General features: G+C 43.8%; 1 protein-coding gene across 3 annotated transcripts in view; it reads right to left on the bottom strand.

The window, feature by feature from the left end:
- Positions 1–2186: 2186 nt before the first annotated feature.
- The window catches only part of GARRE1 (granule associated Rac and RHOG effector 1), a 90187-nt gene continuing 72212 nt past the window's right edge, over positions 2187–20161 (bottom strand). For all 3 annotated transcript variants that reach the window (XM_045846736.1, XM_045846735.1, XM_045846734.1), the window contains 7 exons: positions 18539–18636; positions 14098–14223; positions 11995–13028; positions 8793–8958; positions 7739–7876; positions 5291–5369; positions 2187–4792 (listed from right to left, as the gene is read on the bottom strand). In XM_045846736.1, the coding sequence (XP_045702692.1) occupies positions 4484–4792; positions 5291–5369; positions 7739–7876; positions 8793–8958; positions 11995–13028; positions 14098–14223; positions 18539–18636 (1950 nt within the window). In that variant the 3' untranslated portion in view covers positions 2187–4483. The remainder of the gene's footprint in view (positions 4793–5290; positions 5370–7738; positions 7877–8792; positions 8959–11994; positions 13029–14097; positions 14224–18538; positions 18637–20161) is intronic.

The raw sequence follows: 20161 nt of genomic DNA, 5'->3' as shown, positions 1-20161 counted from the left end.
AATGAATGAATGTTTACAAAAGAGGTACTGAGTCCAATCCACAATTCCTAATGTCATTCTGGCCTTGCGGTTGTAGTACACACTCTGGTCACCATGTATTTTAGTCCCAAATGAGAGACAATGTCCTCTTAAGTCTAGCTCTACTTTTTTGCTCCATGTTACAATTTTGCCTCTGGCCGCAGCAACACCTTTTTGTCTGGCTTGTGTGGAGTTGTTTCCTGCTGTTTTGCACCCTGGACACGTGGCCATGAATGACTTGCTCCTTCCTCTCATGAGGCCTCGGTTCTAGTGAGGCACAAGTAAATGCCAACCAGTGTTTCCAGGCTAGCGCTAATTGCTGTATGAAAAGCAAAGCCGGGTAGAGGCTGGGCCCCTGGCCCAAGGGAACTGATGGAGAGGCCTTGAGCAGGGAGCAGTCCCGGGAGTAACAGGCAGGTGGGCACTGCACCAGGCAAGGTGATGTGGAGGTAGCAGGGGTGTAAGGAAAACCTGAGGCCAAAGAGGGAGAGCAGGAACTGGGTGAGGACCAGGCTGATGGCAATGGAGATGTAAGAGCACTGTAGAATTTAAATGCATGTAAGGTTACACTTATAGGACTTCCTGATTAATTGAATGAGGGGACTAAAGAAAATCAAAACTGTCTTCTAGGATTTCTGCCCAAGAAACTGCGTGGATGGACATTTGATGGGAAAGATGGGGTTGTCTCCCTTAAAAGACTGAGTTTTAGGGCAGAGACTGCTTGTCCTTTGCAGCCCTGGCTCCTAGGTGACATTAATAAACTTTGAAATCAACATGACACTCCTGAAACAATCCTTCCTCCTCAGCCCATATCCCCAACTCATTTCCAATAAAAGCCACATCCAGTCCCTTCACAGATGCACACAAGCCTGGGCCCAGCCAGTCTACCCTTGTGGAAGCATAAGGCTAGCTATGTGTTACTTCCAGGATCTTGTGTCTGAGTTTCTTTACTCCTAGGCACGCGGTTGGGAGTCTGCTAGGAATGCTGTCCACATGCAGGGCTTTTAGGTAGCGAGGGAGCTGGCCATCAGAATAGTGTATTTCCTCATTCTCTCCAGATCAGGAAGCGGATCACCACAGGGGCGACAGTAGAGGGCCATCCCCTCCCAGGGCCATGGTTGACATTTTGCATTTTAGCTACACTTCTACAGCTGGACACCGCTCCCTGCCGCTTCCCCGGGGTCCATCATCACAGCCTCACAAGGCTCTCACCAGCCCTGTGTCTCCCTCTATTTCTCAGCTGGGCTGAGGTCTCCAAGGACCCTCTAGGGACTCAGATGTAACATGTTCTGCTTCCATCCCTACCCCTCCAGCACATGCCAGGGCTACAAGACTCCTATTTCCACCACTGTTGTGACTCGACACTGGGTAGTTGTGTTAAATTAGGAATGTGCTTGGATGAATGTTTTTCCAGCTAGCTTTTAATATGAACTTTCCTTAACACACTCATGCAACATGGCTGTTACTAAGCAACCTTGTTCTGAGGTGCAGGTCCACATATTCAGCTTCTGAGAATCTCAGCAGAAAGAAGTGTGAACAGTACTTAGATTATACATTAATGCTCACATACTGATTTCCTAAGTTCGTGAAAAAAAGTTTAAATCAAGTGCTGTCTTGTAAATAAAAATGGGTTGAAATTCCTCTGTAACCACAACCTCTAGTTGTGGTTCCCAATGTACAGTCTATTCTTCTGGTTAGCAGGATGGTGTCACCCAGTGAGATTGGTGCCCCTTGTCCCTTTGAGGTAGGGTCTCTGCCAGACACAAGGGCGTTGGTGGGATGGTGGGAGACCTCACCCCTGAGTCTGCACCTTGGAAGGGCTGCCTGGGCAGCTGATAGCACACGCTTGGTGGAGTGTCAATGTTGACAGACCACAACCCATGGAGAGAGCCAGCATCCTTTCAGGCGAAGACACTGGCTCTGCCCGCACAGGGGCCTCACCGTTGGCCTTAGGGAAGCCAGTAGAAGAGGTGTGGTAGGTCGTCTTGCTTCCTGCTCACCCACCCCAGTTCATCCTATACCCTCAGGGGTCTTTCCCCTTTCAAGGTCTCAGAGTCAAATGACAGGTTGACCTAAAACCAACTCAGGTGCAGCTTTTCAAAGTAATGAGTCAGGAAGGGCTTTTGACATTGTGTCTATTGCAATTCATTTTAAACACATACAAAAAATATTATTAAATGTATATTTTTAATAAAGCCAATAGTTAATTTACTTATAGGAGCTTTAAAAGTAAGATACAAAATGTAGAGTTCCAGTTTGGAAGCGTTAACTATTCACACAACGTCCTGATGATGCCTGAGCAAGGCAGCCATGCCCGGCCACGCAAAGGACACACACACTCACACATGCGCGCGCGCTTAGGAGAGACTCCTCTGCCAAACGCAGCACCTGGAATTACCAGTGTTCAGAGCAAGGTGGTGCTGAGAACACAGCACCTACCAGGAAACCACACAAACAGCTTCACAGTCTCACAGCCCATGGAGATGTAATTACAAATGTCTTTTAAGAAAAATAGACTAGAATGGGACGATCAGCAATGTTGATGTCAGCTGCACTGGGGCATCAAGGACTGACCTCTGACCAGGGTGAGGCCTTGGGGAGGCACTATTAAAACAAGGGTACTTCAATATAACAGAACTCGGAATACGGGGTACTGTGGACACATTACCGAAGGAAATAGGAAACTATCTTACAAGTCAAACAGCTACAAACAATTTCAACAGAGATTAGTGCACACACTGTGACACCTAACACAGACAAGAGCCACGCAGGGTTGGTGCAAAGCACGTGCCTAAAAATGTCTATGTACAAAATAGTTCTCTGTAAACATGGTGAGGTGAATGTTCAGAACCCACGGTGAAAGGATCGTAAGTACAGGCAGCAATGGCATCTCCACACAGCACAAGACAACACCCGAGGCCTGGAAAGAGCCTGGCAACACAGTACTAGAAAGTCAGATGGCTGGGCTCACACACCCTAAGGGCCCTCTATACTTAGTGTGTATACATACATACATACATATATATATATATATATATTTTCTTTTTTGGTATTTTTAAATATAAATTTACTTATATCTGTAGAAAAATGAGAACATAAATGTGTTATTACAATCTTTGCTGGAAAAGGTTATATGGAGTTAGAAAGAATAAACCATTTATTAGTAGTTAACATATATTAAAATGGTTTAATGATTTAAGAAAATATAAAAAAAATATTAATACTGTCAAACTTTCATACCAGAAAATATTATGGATTTTTCTCAATTAGACTTTTTCAAAGATGAAATATGAAAAATTTAAATAAGTTTTATATAAAGAACTTCTGTAACCTCAATTAATATACAGTGGGGTATCTATTCTATATAGATATATTTATTATTATTTCTCAATTTAAGCACCATTCAATTCTTCTGGATCCATTCTGGCTGGAAAATATCCCTAAATCCACAGGATGCTATCTATATGATGGCACATGTTAACTGAAAATGAGGTGGGTTTTTCTTTTTTTAAGAAAATACTTTAATTCCTAGCTACATCTTAATTGGTTTGTCTTGAGCCAGCTCACAAAAGTTACTGCAATTTCACGTGCGGTGTCTCTGTGCAGCCCCCTGCCCACACCCCACATGTGAAGTGGTGCTGAAGCCTCTGGCCGTCAGTGTCTGTGGCGGGACCTGAGGGCGACAGGTGCACCTCTATCCCGCACAGACAGCAGCCAGCAGAGAACTCTCCAAGCACCATCAGGAACGCGCCTCCAACAGTTTTACCATGTTGCTTTTGTAAATCTGACAAAGGCTGCAGCCCCTGGGACTGCTGGGGTGGTGAAGGACTGCCCATGGGCACAGAAAACCCAGGTGACTGCTTCTGATCGCAAATCTTCTGTATGTTGCCCATTTTGTATAAGCTTAAATAAAAATAGTGTTGAACAAACCTCCAGCCATTATATTTGTTATTTTAAAAACTTCAATGCATTTTAGGGAGGAGATGTTTTAACTAAAAACCTATATGAAAAATAGTTATAAAATACAGTGACTAGTGTGGTCATCACTCAGTACGTTAGGAGGGGGAAGGTTTCAGAAGAATGGTCGGTTCTGCAGTTGGTCGTCAGGCCTGATGCCTTTGTGGCAAACAAAGTGGGACTACAAATGTGACAGCCATGTCCTCAGAGTGTGGCCTATGGCCCAACTGTATCACAATCTCCCGAAGTGCTTATTAAGCTCAAAGATCCCAGCATTTCCCTGAGGAGGGTCAGAGACCTGTCTTCAGCTGGCCCTCCAGGGGTCTGATGCTTCCTAAGTTTGAGAAGCAAGGCCTTAAAGACTTGGAGCTGCCAACCGCCCCCGTCCCCGAGGATCCCTGCCTAAGATAGGGGTGCACTGGTCTTCTGGGGGATGGTGCCAGCTGGTCAGCCCTGGGATGCGGACACTGGCCCCAACAGCTCTGGGCAGGCGGGCAGGCTGGCCTGGTCAGTACTGGGGCAAGTAGGCCGGCCTGCGCTCAGCCTTCCCAGGGAAGGCTTTGAAGCCCTTGGGTGCTGCCTTGTGTGCTGGTGGGGGTGGGGGCTGCGGTGGGGTCTGCACGTAGGTGAAGGAGGCGGCACTGCAATCGCTGGTCGCGGCCCACACTGGGGACTGCAGCATCTGCATGGTGTCGTTCCACTGGCTGCCAGGGCTGGCGACTGCATAGAGCGGTGCGCTTGGGCTAGGCAGTGTGCTGGGCAGTGCAGAAGGGTGCTGCCAGGGTGCTTTGGGTGGCCACGTTTTGGTTTTGTTATCCTGAGAGACAGAAGAAAATTCTTAGTGGCATTCTGGCAATTTATCATCCTTCCCACCTCCCCAGTCTCTGGTCCGACTCTCACCTAGGAGACAGGGTGAGAGCCTCTCCCTCTCCCACAGCCCCGGAACAGCATGTCCCATAGAACTTGCAGTGACAGAAATGTTCTGTCCACAATGTTCAGTACAGTAGCCACTCCCCAGTTATGCTAGTGCAGTTGAGGAACTCAATTTTTATATTTAATTTCATTTCGAACAGCTGCATGTGGCTAGTGGCTATCCTGTTGGACAGCATAGTCCCAGAACTTCCTCTACATGTGGCTCTGAGTCAGCTGAGCTGGCTAATCATTGAGACAGAATCATGGGGAAAAAAAGCTGTTCACCACAACCAAGAATCCATCATTTCTTTGAGGTCCTCTTGAAACTTCAGCTTTGGAATCCTTCTCATGGTCTCTGTCCCACAGAGCCAGCCCTCTGTGGCCAGAGCACTGCCCACAATACCTGATTCACGTCCTCCACTGTGGTAAGAAGAGGTGGTGAGGACAGCGTGCTGGTCTCCTGCTCTCCACTGCTGTGTTTCCTGAAAGAACCAAGAGCTCTGGGCAGCGGTTGCTCAGCTTCCTGCCCCGCTTACCTCCAGGGGGCACCCTATCCACTTGGTTCTGGCATCTGGGGCACTGGTTCTAGATGAGGGGTCGGGGCTTGGGTACACAGTGTGCAAGGGCATAAGGTGAGTCACCACCAAGTGCTGCACTCCTGCAAGCCATCACATAGCTGGGGTGGGCGAGGGTAGGGGTGCCAGGCATGAGAGCAGGTACTGGTTGTTTTAGCTGCCCGGAGTCCACCAGCTCTGGCCTTTTGTTAATTTATTCAACAGATACTCATTATTTACCATGCAGTGTGGATATGTGACTAAAAACTAAAAAGCTGTTAAGTTTCACAAATGACATGAAAACATGTGTTATAATGCTGAATGAAAAGGGCAGGATGTGGTAGGCTTAGAGCCAGGTCAATCCGTCTGTCAGCACTCCTGCATGCAGACAGCAGTCTCTGTAGAGGTGGTGCTGCAGGTGATTTCTTCGATATCTGAGATATCTGACCAGCCTTTACAAGTTCCCGCGTCTCAAACAGAAGTCTTAAACTCCACCCCTGGCTCCACCCTGCTTCTCTTGCGTCCTCCCAGTCTCGGTTCATGGAGCCCTCTTTCACACAGATAGATGCTTGGGCCAAAAACTTGCCTATCATCCTTGATTCTTCTCTCTTCCAATATCTCATCAGTTGCTCCCTCATTGTGTTCAGCTTTCTGCTCATTAGAGGCCTCCCTGACTCATTCTGAACAGAAAATCTACCTATCCCTTGCAATCTCTACCCTCACACCCTGCTTTATTTTTCTTCACAGCATCTGATCCAAGTTGACCTTTTTTTTTTTTAATCTGCCTTCCTGCAATAGAATATAAATTCCAAAACAAAGAAAGAACACTTTGTTTTGTTTGCTGCTACATCACCACTGTCTCCCTGGTATAGGATAGTTGCCAATGAATGAATGAATGGATGAACAAATTATTTTAACTGAGCCTCAGTTTCTTCACCTGTTAATTGGGAGTAAAACAATACTTATACAATAAGGTGGCTGCTATGGGCTGAATTTGTCACCCCTCCCCAATTCATATGTTGAATTCCTAACTCCCAGTAAGTACCTCATACTGTGGGCGTATTCTGAGATAAGGCATTAAAACAAGTTAAAGTGAGTCATCAGGGTGGGTTCCAATCCTATTTGACTGGTGTCCTTAGGAAAAAAGACACTAGGACACACATACATAGAGGGCCGACGACGTGAGGGCACCGGGAGAATACGGCCATCTGCAAACCACGCAGAGAGGCCTTGAAGGAAACCAACCCTGCTGACATGCTGATCTTAGATTTCCAGCCTCCAGAATTGTGAGAAAATAAATTTTTGTTGTTTAAATACAAAAATTTAGTACTAGTCTATGGTACCTTGTTATGGTAGTCCTAGAATGTAAATGTAAATGTAAATGTAAATATATAGTGGGTGTGAGAACTGAGTGAGAAAATGTACATAAATGCTTACCCAGGGCCCAGCACACAGAAAGTGCTCTGACTTGATTAGCAATCGCTGCTGTCACAACTGTTACTACTCTGTGCATCCTGACTCAGGTGCCCTTCCCTCTCCATCTCCCCACTACTTATCCATCAGAGCCTGACCCAGTCTCACAAAGGCCATGTAACCTGGCTTCCCTTTCCCCTCCACAGCATGACTTGATGCCCAGGCAGCCCTGCCTGCTACTTCCTGCCCACATCCTTTAGACTGCCACCTCTGGTCCTTAGCTTCCTCACACCCACAAAGTCTCTATACTTCTTTGTAACCAAATTCTCCTCTTATTTCAGGGCCCATTTTAATTTGTAACTACTTCTGAAAACTTCTTAGATCTGAATAAACTATATTACTATTTTATTCAACTTTGAAATACCATTCAAAGACCATTTTATGCAGATCCACTTTGACAAAGAAACTGAGGGTCAGTCTGGGCCAAGTCTTTGTTTGGGGCTGCAAAGCCTGTTAGTTAGTCCTGATTAGAACTGGGTTGTCCTGGTCCTGCTCCCCCCACACAAAGAGCTGCCAAGGCACAGACCAATATCAGCAGACCCTGTCTCAGAACCCTCCCTTGTCTGACATACTGGCATTTTTTGGCTATCACTAGCATGAAACTGTTCTGCTAGCAAAAGAACAACCTAATGTTAAGTCACCTGAACTATAAGCCTGTGTGGTGGCCCCACGGAGGCCTCGGCAAGACACTGCCAGAAAAAGCCCTCTGCCTTTCCCACACAAGGCCACCTGGGGACAATGGGGCTCCTGAGCTTCCCAGAGGGATAAACTGTGGATCACATTCATGTGCCCCTCTGTCCTGTGATTTAGGAATCTCTTCATACCTTCTCTGCTTGACAGCAGCAACGAGGTCAGGTCCTGAAAACATGGAGAACAAGCTGTCTCCATTGGCGGAAGACGTCTCATCGCTTGAGCTGGCTGAGTCTCCCTGAGTACCCGACCAGCCACTGTGTAGACCATCCCTGAAAGCCAAAGAGAGAAGCTGGTCCCAGGCCTCCCCTAGCCAGCCTGGACACTGGCTGGACCGCCTGAGACCACCCCTCAACCCCCACCCAAGCTCTAAAAGAACAGTCTTTACCCTGCACTCAGCTCACAACCAAATAGTGGTTTCTTGTCTCTTATACACAGGTCTGTGTGTAAGTGGACCTGCACAGTTCAAACCTGTCTTGTTTAAGGCCAACTGTATTTTCAATCCGAGCTTAGGAATCCATACATACAGAGAGCCAACTTAAATTATACACAGATTTTCGAATGCACGGCGGGTTGATGTTCCTAACCCCTGTGTTGTTCAAGGGTCAATTGTAACACATCTGTGTCACTGTCCTTTATTCGTCTCAGAAGACTGTGATTTACATATGAAATTCATTTCAGAGCAAACAGAAAGTTGAGGTGGTCTTTAGGTGATCAGATTTATTAACCAGGTAGCAATAAGAGATGTACAAAATCAATCCCTGATTATCTTAAATGATGGAAATCCACAATTCTCCCCATATATTGGAATCTGAACCATTGACCGTTGCCTTTTGTAGGCTATAAGGGTCACATTTCATAAATCCCACGGGATTCACAGCCATGCTCATTTCAGCATAAAGACTATGTTAAATGTGCAACTACTTTACAAATACTACCAAGCAAGATCCTTGTCTAGGGCAGAGGAGTCTGTCTTGAAAATCAATTTTACACCAGTGGCGTGTTTACAGAGACACATAATGCCACCTGGCATCCCACAGCTAATCACAAAACTGGACCCTGAAGATCTGACCATGTGTCACTCTCACATGCAGGCTTAGAATTCAATTGCTTGATAAGGGTGCACAAAGCCCACCTGGGGAACACCTGGATCCCAAACTCAGCTTTACTGCCACACCCAGCACTCACCCGTCTGTGAAGAACTCTGGGAAAGGCCAGGTTCGATGGGCATCGTCCATGGGTGGCCAGTGTCCCCGGGGATTGCCTGGGCGGCGACCATGTTGGACCTGCCGCTTCTGCTGCATTGCCTGGCTCACTCCAGCCACATAGCGTGCAAACTCGGGGTCTGAACCCACTGTGTTAAGACAAAGGATTAACAGGGTTTGGAGCCAAATTTGCCTTTTTTCCTTTACTACCTTCTGAGGATGTGCTAGCCACATACACAGTGAAAAATGGTGAGGAGCTGCCAGGCCTGTGGCCCAGAGTTGGCTGCAGGATCTGCCTAGCAGTCTGCAGCGGTGAGACGGGGCCTTTGGCACACAAATCTGAAGGTCACATATGATGTACACATAGGGACTGTCAGGAAGACTTATGCCCAGGACAGAGGCAGGTTCAATGTGAACGAAAGACAGAAAAACACAACACAAAAGCTGTGTTTTATCCATGACTAAACATTAAAGACAAATACTTCAAAAATTTCTAAGGTTTAATGCTATGTATGTAACAACTTGGAAAATCAGATAATGACTTCGCCAACTGACAGCCTGGAAATTATCAAAGCATCAGGATCAGTCAGATAGAGAACATATGCCATTCCCACTCAGCCCAACTCTGATCCAGTATTTTCCTGGACAGCAGGTGGAAAACCTCCTCATTAGTCTGAAGATAGTAAGAGTGGTAAAGAATAACATGAGATTTCAGAAAGTGTTAAGAGATGGCTGGAAACATCCTGGACAGAGCTGAGTAAGGATGTGCAGGGAAGTACAAGTGGGAGAAAAAAACAGCACAGAAGGTATTTAGAGAGAGAGAGTCAAATAAAAAGCTACGGCAGAGAAATATCTATGGGTTACAAACAGTATGATTCAATAGTGTGTACATTTTAGCTTCAGGTTGGGAAAGACAGTAAAGCACAATCCCACTGTTAGCATGTTCTCAGGGCACTACCATGGGAGCATTGTGTGAAACGGGCCATCCTGCAAGACTGGAGAGTAGGGGCTGAAATCAAGGTCATCCCAGGAATCAAATCAGGCCTCCAGGTGCTGTGTGTATGCCTGCCTATCCAGAGAGTGCCTTCTGTGAGTCACCTGTCCAGTGGAGTGCCCTTAGGGTAGGGTCTGCAGAAAGCTCCATTAAAGACTTAAAGGTCAGAAAGGAACACCCAGAAGGAAAAGCTGGTAGGATTCACAGGCTATGGACATAAAGCCTGTCTGGGCCTCAACAGGTATCAATAGTGATATAATTCTGCCAAATATCATCTATACTCTGGTTTAATTACATGACCATGAAAACATGTACAGGCTGTTTATGGCAATCAAGAAAATTTGCTACGCCTGGTCCAGCAAGTGCCAAGGTGGGCTTGCTCCTCCACAGCAGGCGGAACTGTCTGCTGTTCCTGTGCCCCAGGCTACAGGGTTCTCACATCCACCCACCCAAGGAAAGCAAGAACAAGAAAGTATGAGCAGCAGCTTGAAATTTTTAGAAGACATAAAACATTTCTGCCCTTTAACAGTTAGTTAATGCTGGGTTGTTTTATTAGGGAATCTCCTCTCCTGGTGGTTATGTAAATATTCACTATACTTATTTACAGTATTTCACAGTACACTCCTTGTGAATGAAATATATTTTTCACTTCTGTATACCCTTTGCTAAATTAGAGGAAAAAGTAATTAATTTCTATATATTTATCTTGCATCTACCCACTTCACCATATTTGCTTATTCATTCTAGGGTTTTTTTGCCAATTCTATTCCCAGCAAAGACATGTACTTTATAATCTATCCTTTTATAAAGCTTATGCCTTGTTTCCCTTGTTTTTTGTCTTGCTGTATTTGCTAGGAAGTTCAAGACAAAGTTACATGCTATTGGTAGTGACACTGCCACCCCATCTGATTTTAACTGGAATTCTGTTTTACTGTATAAAGTGCTACCTGCTACTGGCTTTTGGTAGTCTTTTTTACATTCAAGGAATTTCTTTTTGTTCATGTTTTACTTTGAGGGATTTATTTTTTAAGCATTGCTGCTATCTTTTATTAAATGTCTTCACAGCATCTATCCTTATGTGAGTTTTTCTCATAACTGGTTGATCTAATGGACTGCTGGACAGTAGTAGCAAGTTTCCTTATAGACTGAGCTGCCCTGCACCCCTGAAGTAAACCAGGTTTAATAACATATTACTCTTTTATGAGCTGCTGAATTTTCTCACATCCATCCATACTCATTAAGATGCACTATAATTTGCTTTTTGTAAGTTCCTCATAAAGTGTTTATGATAAAAATCATGTTGGCTTCATAATTACCTTCCCAATCTCTTCTACTGAAATACAACCAGGCAGGTTTTCTACTTATTGGTACAATTTTGCTAATGTGTATTTTACTAGGAAAAAATCCATTTTCCATTCAGTTTTTAAATGTGTTATCATCAAGTCATATGTAGTAATATAATAAAGTTCTTTTAATCTCTCCTATACCTATAGTAGGTCTCCTTCCTCTTTCCTAATCTTGTTTCTCTTTGCTCTCTCTGAATCAGGTTTATAATAAATTGATTTATCTATTTTATTGGTCCTCCAAAGACCCTTCTTTTAGATTTATTTACAACTTTTACTATGTTTTTCTTTTAAATTTAATTAATTGTGGTTCTTACCCTTAATTAATGCCTCCTCCTAATTTATTTTTGTTTTGTTTCTAAGTTCTTTTTCTAATTTCCTAAGATAACTCAGGTGGTATTTTCACACTGTCTAAGCCAGGAGAAGCCGTATTTTATGAAGGTAAGAAGGTACCCTACCACCTTTCATAGGTCCTAGAGTTTAGGCCAAGAAGAATCACAGAACAGGAAAAAGTAGCCCACCAAGGGCCAGCTGTCTTGGTGTCCATGAATGGGAGGGCCCAGATGGGGGCCCACGTACTGTGGGACTTTGAGCCACTCAAGTAACTTTTCTTATGCCTCAATCCTGTCCTCTGTAACACTGAGAAAAAGAGCTCTACTTACCTTCTCAGCCTCATTCTCACTGCTTCCTTCCTTGCTGGATCTGCCCCATATTTGCCATCAAACAGTGAGAAAGGGTCTTTAAAGTCACTTTCCCTTACAAGTAAGACTGTGGCAGTATAGCCCTATGAAGTCCTCAATGATTACACTTATGTTAAAACCCTGAGGTGGGAAGTGGGGCTCACATACCTGCAGGATCAAAAGGCAGAATCTCTCCCAACATTCCAAAGACTCCTTCACTTTGGTCACGGTTTGGCCAGGTATTATTTCTAGGTCCCTGTGGCTTCTGTCCCAAAACCTCTGACATCACATTATCCATATAGCTGCTCACCAGACCCAAGCTGTACAAGTCAGAACTGAGATCAGATATGCCAGGCCATTGGCCAAGAGGAGACAGACCCACTCCAACAGGCTGTGCTGGCTGCTGGGATGAGCCATGCACCCATTTTCCAGGGGCCCGAGGCTGGGAGGGGGGCTGCTGTGGTCCAATGGGTTGGAGCAGGTGTTGGTAGTATTGGACCTGGGGTTGTTGTTGCTTTGGGGACTGCTGCTGAGGTGCCAGGCCTGGCTGGGGTGTCAGAGGTGTGTGTGCCCCAGTCTGGGGTGGTCGAGGTGGAGGGGGCACCGGCAGTGGTGGCTGTTGTGGCTGCATGGTTCCTGCCTTCTGTTCAGTCACCATGGCTGTAGCAGTAGAATTACGCCTTGTCACTAATGGGGAGCCCTGATGTGACTGGCCCATATTAAAGCCCGAGAGAAAATCTATAACCTCCTGCATTTCCTGATCGGTTGGTAAGTTCATACCCTTCTCGTCCTTGCCGTCATCCCCTTGCAGAAAGTTGTCATGCCGCTCCATGAGAAAACCATTGGCCATTTGATTATTGGAATTCTGAGCCGATTGTGAAGAGTCCATAGTTCTAGGGAAATTACCAATGTTCAAAATGCTTTGTAACCTTGAATCAAGATTACTGGACATCTTGGCTTTCTCTTCAGAACACCCAGCTATGAAGATGTTTTTGGAAGGTGTATTTAGGATGGAATAATTTGTGCTGCTGCTAGAGCTGGTACATGAAGCTTTCTTGGTGAACCGGGATGTCAGTTTGGAGAATGTCTTCTGCAGACCACCTGAAGGTTTGTTTCCATTTCCAGAAGGCAGGTCGGCCTGGTTCCCAAAATCACAGATCTCCCTTTGGAGCTGGATCTGAATGCAGGGTAAAGCTTGTTCCCTATTTAAACAAAAATGTATTAAAAAAAAGAGACAAATTTACAAACTGGACAATGAAATGGATCTCTTAGAAAGACTTTATGAACAAAAAAGACCTCACTGGGTGGTAGTAGGTTCACTTATTTTATAGAAAAATAAATGAACACCTGAGAGCTTTACGTGAACACAATTTAAGTACTTGCTATCTACATTTATTACAAAGAAATCAACAGTGTAGAAATCAACTCTCCCACTGTAGAACAGGAAAGCAGAGCACAGCTAGAGTGGGGGCCACAACTGGCAGAGACTTGAGTGTGCCTAGAGGACAGAGACTGAGTCTGGCAGATCCAGCAGAGGGACAATGGACAAATCTACACAACAAAGGGGTGGGTGGCCAAGACTCAGGACACTAGGCAGCACCATTGTCCTTGGAAGTAATTTACAGACAGTGCCGAGAACATGTGGTTGTCACTTCCAAAGATTTCCAAGAATTCTTTTCCAGGGCTGAAAGAGAGTCCTAGAGACAGGGCACTGGGTAGGAGCTTAGGTGGTGGATGGCTGGTGCAACCGTGGATAAGCCACCGCACTGTTCTGGGCCTCTGTGAGTTCAAGTTTAGAAAAGGGGGAGGACACATGGCTAGATGTTGAAGGTCCCTACCTATTCTAAAGTTAACAAATGACAAAGAGATAATCTTGCAACTGCCAGCTGCTTTCAGATATAAGGTTCATGCAGGACATGAATAAATTTTCTAAACACTGCTTTGCTCCTAGTTCATAAAGAGAATATGAATTGGGTTAAAAGTCCTTTAGATGGACTTACTCTCAAATGATAAAACAAATGAAGGCAAAAATCTTTAAAAAATGAAGAGTCTGAGTAAAGGGCACAGGGCAATTCGCTGGACTATTCTCGTAACTTTTCTGTAAGTTTGAAATTATTCCAAAATAAAAAATCACCAAAAAATTTTCTTTCTTGTCTTACGTGCTCACATACTATCAGTGACATGAGCACATATTAAACTGTATGTGGTTACACTGTCCCTTGGTGTGGACCTGAATGCAAACCAATTCCAGGGACCAGCAGGGACACCAACCTCCCCGCCCTCCAGCGGCTGAGGTCCAGCACAGCCGTGTAGAGCACATCCACGAGACCCAAGGTCTTCTCGGGATCCAGGCTTCTCTGCAGCAGGGACATGGTAGCAGGGTCTTCTTTCAGGCACCTAGGCACAAACCACGCTGAGTTAGTCTGGGCTGCACTTCTCTACAAAGGTGTTTCAAGCAGGCCTCATACAAAAAGCTACAATTTTTATGTACTTTTACACTGAATAAAAATTAGTAATTATAAGAACACTTAGAGAATGACAGGGCTAACACTGGATCTTACTGCTCTGCAAAAGGAGGAGGAAGCAAAAGGATCTGGAGTGTCCATGGATTTCTAACAATTTTAGAGTTCCTAATGCCCTCCCAGTGCCTAACACCAGCTCCAGCCTTGCCTTTCCTCCTTACACTGCCGAGATTCTATGGTCTGGCACAACATCTACACCTTTGCAAAGTCTTTCCATGACACCCCTGGCTCTCCCTTCCTCTACAGCACTTTACACCTACCTGTACCCAAGAAATGGAGGGTCAACAGAGGAGAAAAAACCCTCACAGTATGTGCCCTGGACTCACTGCAAATTTCAGGTAAGCAACAAACATGACCCTCCCATAAGTTAAGTTTTTCCTTTTCCAATGTGACTGCTCCACCCCTCCTTGTCTCTCCTCAAAGCTCTGCTATCCCTGCCACCTTGCTCATTCCATTGATCTCAACTGTCACTTAACTGAGAAACACATAAACATGAGATCTACTCCATCTCCCGTCACAATGATTCCACCACCTCACCTGTGCCCCTGCCCACACACCCTGCAAAACCCTCCCGTCCCAGCAGAACACAGGCCCTGCTCTTATCACAGGCTGACCTCCCCAGATGCTACAGGCCACCCTCTGGCTTTCCCAAGGACCTCTCTCATGCAATCGCCCCATCTCTCCCCTGTGTTAATCACTTTGGCAAACAAACCAGTCTCACCAACCACCTTCTTTTTGTCCCACATTCCCCTCCAGATCCTTTCCCAATTCTCTGCTCCCATTTTAGCAGCACTTTTGAAACTACCCTAAGAAGACAATAGCACTCTCCAACACGACTTTGGGAGGAAACTGTGAGCTGGCCAGTTTCAGGAACACTGGAAAAGGCAACAAGGCAACTCTGACCATACCCCAACAGCCCCTGGACTCCTGGGAGAGAATCTTGGCCAGTGGACCTGGCCAAGGTTCACGCACCGAATTCCCTCAGCCTGAAATTGCTGTAATTAGGACACACTTGTTCTGTGCTCCCAAGCCAACTTCTGCTTGTGATCTGGCTCGGTCACACACAAGGAGAGCATTTGCTGGTCATGCAGAAAGGAGTACTAAAGTTCCTGTGATGATAATTTCTCTTTCAGAAAACCAACAAATTGGCACTTTTATTCATTGATCTTGAGAGCAGTGCCCTTAAGAGGCTAAATCTATTGTTTTCACAGATTCCTCAGACTTGCTTAAAACCCTTTACCTGTTCTTAGATAAAAAACCCAAATCTCCTAGGGACCTTGCAAGTCCTGGCTTCTACAAATCATCTCCTACCCCAACCCCCGTCATCATCACCAACTGTATCTCCCCAGCCATGCTGGGCTATTCCTCAGGCCTTTGCCATTCCTTCTGCCTGGAATGATTTCCCCATCTACTCTCTGCAAGGCCAGCTCCTCTTAAATGTCACATCCTCAAAAAGGCCTTTCATGACTGATCTCCTCATCCAAAATAGCCTCCCTTACCCATCTCTATCTCAGTTATTCTCTATCATATGACATCATTCTACTCTTACTCCCTTCATACACTTGCCAGTTTTTCAACTTAACTCTTAATCTTATTAGTAGCTCTTTCCTCCCAGTTCCCATTACAAAGTCAGATCAGTTAGGAGCAGGGACCTTGTCTTTCCTGCTCATGATGAAATTATCAGAGCCCAGGCAGTGTTTGTCACATACTAGGTATTTAGTATGTGTTTGTTGAAAGACAAATAGATAGCTTAAGTACGACAGTTTAAAAATCTAAATAAAGTATTACTTCATTTGGAAAAGAAATTTGGCAGCAAAAGATGTAATAAATTCTTGACTGACTTTGCTAACAATTTCATTTTCCTGAAGGTGGAATAATCACTTCTGTTTGATTTTGTCTGTATCAATAAGCACATATTTCATAATTTGAAAGAAATAACAAAAGAAAACTTTGTGTTTTACCAAAAGCTACCAGCAGAGGGAGCCTAAGAAATCATAGACCAGAAGGTATTTCATGGAGGTACAATGAATTACAAAGGAAATCAACCAAATAGACAGTTTTGAAAGTAAACTAAAGTGTTACCATTTCAGTACTAGCTATTTAATATTCACTCAGCTGTCCAAAAGTTTTCTTCAAAATGAGAATCCGGGTTAAATTAAGTATTTTTCAGTAAGAACTTGACTTGAAAAACAAATTAAGAATTAGGGAACACAAAAATCTTACAGAAAAGTGAGCTTTAAATTTATTGTTTGATATGAATAAAAATATGTATATAAATAATTGTTCATTTCAGGAAATGGTATACCATCTGAACAATCAAATTAAAAGTTTTGGTTGGGGAGAAACTCGTATATGGGAGATTTAGGAGCAGGAAGTGAACAGCCAACCCCTACTTGATATATCAACTGGTTCTAAAACTTTGGGCAGGATCTACCACTGGACTCTCACATTTCAAAAAGAAATTATTTAAATATTATCTGCATTACCCAGCTCTCACTTTAGTTCACACAGGCACCAACAGTGCCATTGTTCTTCATTATCTCTATCTATTCCTATTGACATGCTTTAAAAATATTTTTTAAGATTTTATTTATTTTTAGAGAGAGGGAAAGGGAATGAAACATCAGTGTGTGGTTGCCTCATGCGCGCCCCCTACTGGGGACCTGGCCCTCAACGTAGGCATGTGCCCTGACTGGGAATTGAACCGGTGATCCTTTGGTTTACAGGCTGGCACTCAATCCACTGAGCTACACCAGCCAAGGCTAAGTATATTCTATACAGTTAAATATTCATTCACATTCTAATTTTAATAGCAAAAGTCTTCTGATAGATGCTTAATTTTTGCTACTTACTGATAAAGCTATGATGTTGATACGTGTAGCTGAATTTATGGAGATCACCAGGATAAATCCCTACAGGAGGAACTGTGGAACTGCTGAGGTCAGTATCTTATATTTTAGGCCTATGATATATTAAATAGCCGTCCAGAAAGGTTGTGTAATTTATTCAACAACTTCTGTGCCTGTTGTTGTATAGTCTGGCTCAAAATGTAGTATTTTTATTTTAAAATAATTTAACATGATGGACACGATAGTATATTGTTTCCTTACTTTGCTTTTCTTTATTAGGTGATGTTACACATTTACTTCATGTATTTGTTGACCATATGTCTTCTGATTTACCTGTTCATATACCATGCCCATTTTCTTACTGATTTGTAGGAGCTTTTGTTTTAAATTATTTATTTAAACAAAAATTATTTATTTAACAAAAGTTTTAGAGAGAGGGGAAGGGAGAGAGAAAGAGAGGGAGAGAAACATTGATGTGCAAGAGAAACCAATCATTTACCTCTTGCACACTCCAAACCGGGGACCTGGCCCGTAACCCAGGATTGTGCCCTGACTGGGAACTGAATCGGCAACCTTTTGGTTTGTGGGACGATGTCCAACCCACTGAACTATATTAGTCAGGGCAGGAGCTTTTGTTTTAATAAATTAGGAATACTTTATTATAAGTTTACAAATATAGTTATATAATTAAAAATAAAAATGGTTCAGCCCTGGCCAGTGTGGCTCAGTTGGTTGGCAAAAGGTCGCAGGTTTGATTCTTGGTTGGGGCACATGCCTCAGTTGCAGGTTCAATTCCTGGTCAGGGTGCATATAAGAGGCAGCTGATCCATGTTTCTCTCCCTTTCTTCCTCCCTTTCCCTCTCTCTTAAAAAAACAGACTAAAATAAAAATTAAAATGGTTTAATCTGTCCTCTGATTTGCAGTAACATTGAGTATGTAATGACATGAACTTGAGATCATTAGGGTTGTTGCGGGAACAGACAAAGGAGAAGGAATTCTATGTTCTAGACTCAGCTTTTCAGAAACATGGATGACTTAGAGAAAATGATACACTGTTTATAAGCTGTGGACACAGTAACAGAGGAAAGACAATATTGCTCATTATGATTCATGAGTATATAACATTTTAGTTACGTTATTGGTCTGTGAGACTTGGCTTCCTCATCATGGGTTGGTAATCATGACATGGCACTAACACACCACCACTACCCATAAACCTGTACAAGCAGAACATGGGTTCTGTCAGCCAGCATGGGGTTTGTCCACAACACAGCAATCTTTCCAAAGATGTGCATACTTCTATCAGAGCTTAGGTTTGTGTTAATGTAGGGGTCACATTACCATGTGGAGGGGACTTGAACCACGATTCTGGAGCCTTCTAAACTGATTTGAGGGGCATAGGCTTCTTTATTTTCTATCTGTGCTGTGTCAACTACCACCTAAGAGAGAAACAAAAGTAACAATCAGCATTCAGAGAGAAAAATGAATCACAAATCCAGTACATGAACCTGCTGATGCTAAGTGACTCTGGCAAGAACCATTGCTCCAGGAGGGCAGTTTTGCAGAGGCCAGTCAGGAGCCCCATGGAGACAACAGCAGGTAATAAAGATGACTGAATACAGTAATACTTCAATAAACAGAAACCAACTTCTGGGTACAGGATGTGCTGAACTTTGTAAGCACTTGTAGCACTTCTTCTAAACTATAAATGTTAGGAATTACTTTGTTTCCTTTATCTTAGTATTTTTTAAATTTATATACTTGAAAGAAGAAAAAATGTCACACAAAAAAATCAGACCAATGCTTCAGGAAAGCCCATTTGTAATGGCTAAATCACAAACCAGAAATGGGTGAAACTGTTTTTAAAGAGCATTTTATTCTCAACCATCAATAAAACAGAACCACTTCAGGAAAGATAAAGAACCAGCCCTTTTATCAATGATTTCCTATCTGGAGGACAGTCTTCAATATTGTACCAGATAATACAGTATTCTACACAGAGTCTGACAAAGTGATGAATATATTTTCATAACCAAAAGAATTTTAAGAAAATAATCATAGAACACTTTAACATCAAATCTGTAACGTATCAGAAGGGGTAAAGCCATGCAGAGTTGCTTGTTATGATTCCAACCTCAGCTTGTAATGGAGCTAATTTCCATCACTGTAAACAGAGTCCCCACAGCTGGTCTGTACCGTCTTTTGGAAAGACTTCCTGTCCAAGTAATAGCCATTGTTGGTCCAGGCAGGTGTTTCCTCTCTCCTCCCATCCCCGGAACCATAATCTAAAGGTTCTTTGTCAGCCACTTAACAAAGGTGCCCTGGGATCAGAGGGCAGGGATCTAGGAAGAAGTTTCTGATCTTTGAATACCACAGAACTCTTTTTTTAAGCCTACAGTATTTCTCAGAACAGCCTGTGTGTCCTTCTGCCTTATTTTGCACACTCCTTTCTGGAGACCTTATTGCCATGTTTCTCCTACTTTCATCTAGATCTTTGGGAGTGTGGCTTAATCTCCTAAAGGCAGGGGACTCCAGGTTATGCCTCTCTGAGGGGTTCCTACTTTAAGAAACAGATCCTAAGGAAGTGACTCACCACTGTGTACAGACCCTCCTCCAGCCCTCTTTACAAGGCCGCCCTATCCAGAGCTCAGCCACCAAAGACTTCACCCACATCAAACAAAAGGACAGCACCCTCCGAACACTACTTTCACAAAGTAGGAATGAGACTAAGAAACAGTTCCTTAATTTCTAATTAGCTTCCTTTAGCCTCTGACTAAATACTGTAGCTTTTCAAAACATAGTCATTTAATTCTAGAAAGTGGGATCACATACATAAGGTTCTGTGGGAGACAGCAGGGTCAAACAAAGAGCTAAGTGGTGACTTCAGATAGCTTAAATATCACCTCTAATAGAGGTGATATTGAAATCTCTAAGAGATCTCAATGGCATCAGTAATGCCCCCAT

This window comes from Phyllostomus hastatus, unplaced genomic scaffold (assembly GCF_019186645.2).
Source record: "Phyllostomus hastatus isolate PE091 unplaced genomic scaffold, TTU_PhHast_1.1 phas_contig_5, whole genome shotgun sequence".
Classification (NCBI taxonomy): Eukaryota; Metazoa; Chordata; class Mammalia; order Chiroptera; family Phyllostomidae; genus Phyllostomus; species Phyllostomus hastatus.
Note: the sequence above shows the minus strand (reverse complement) of the source record. Positions and strands in the feature narration are given on the sequence as shown.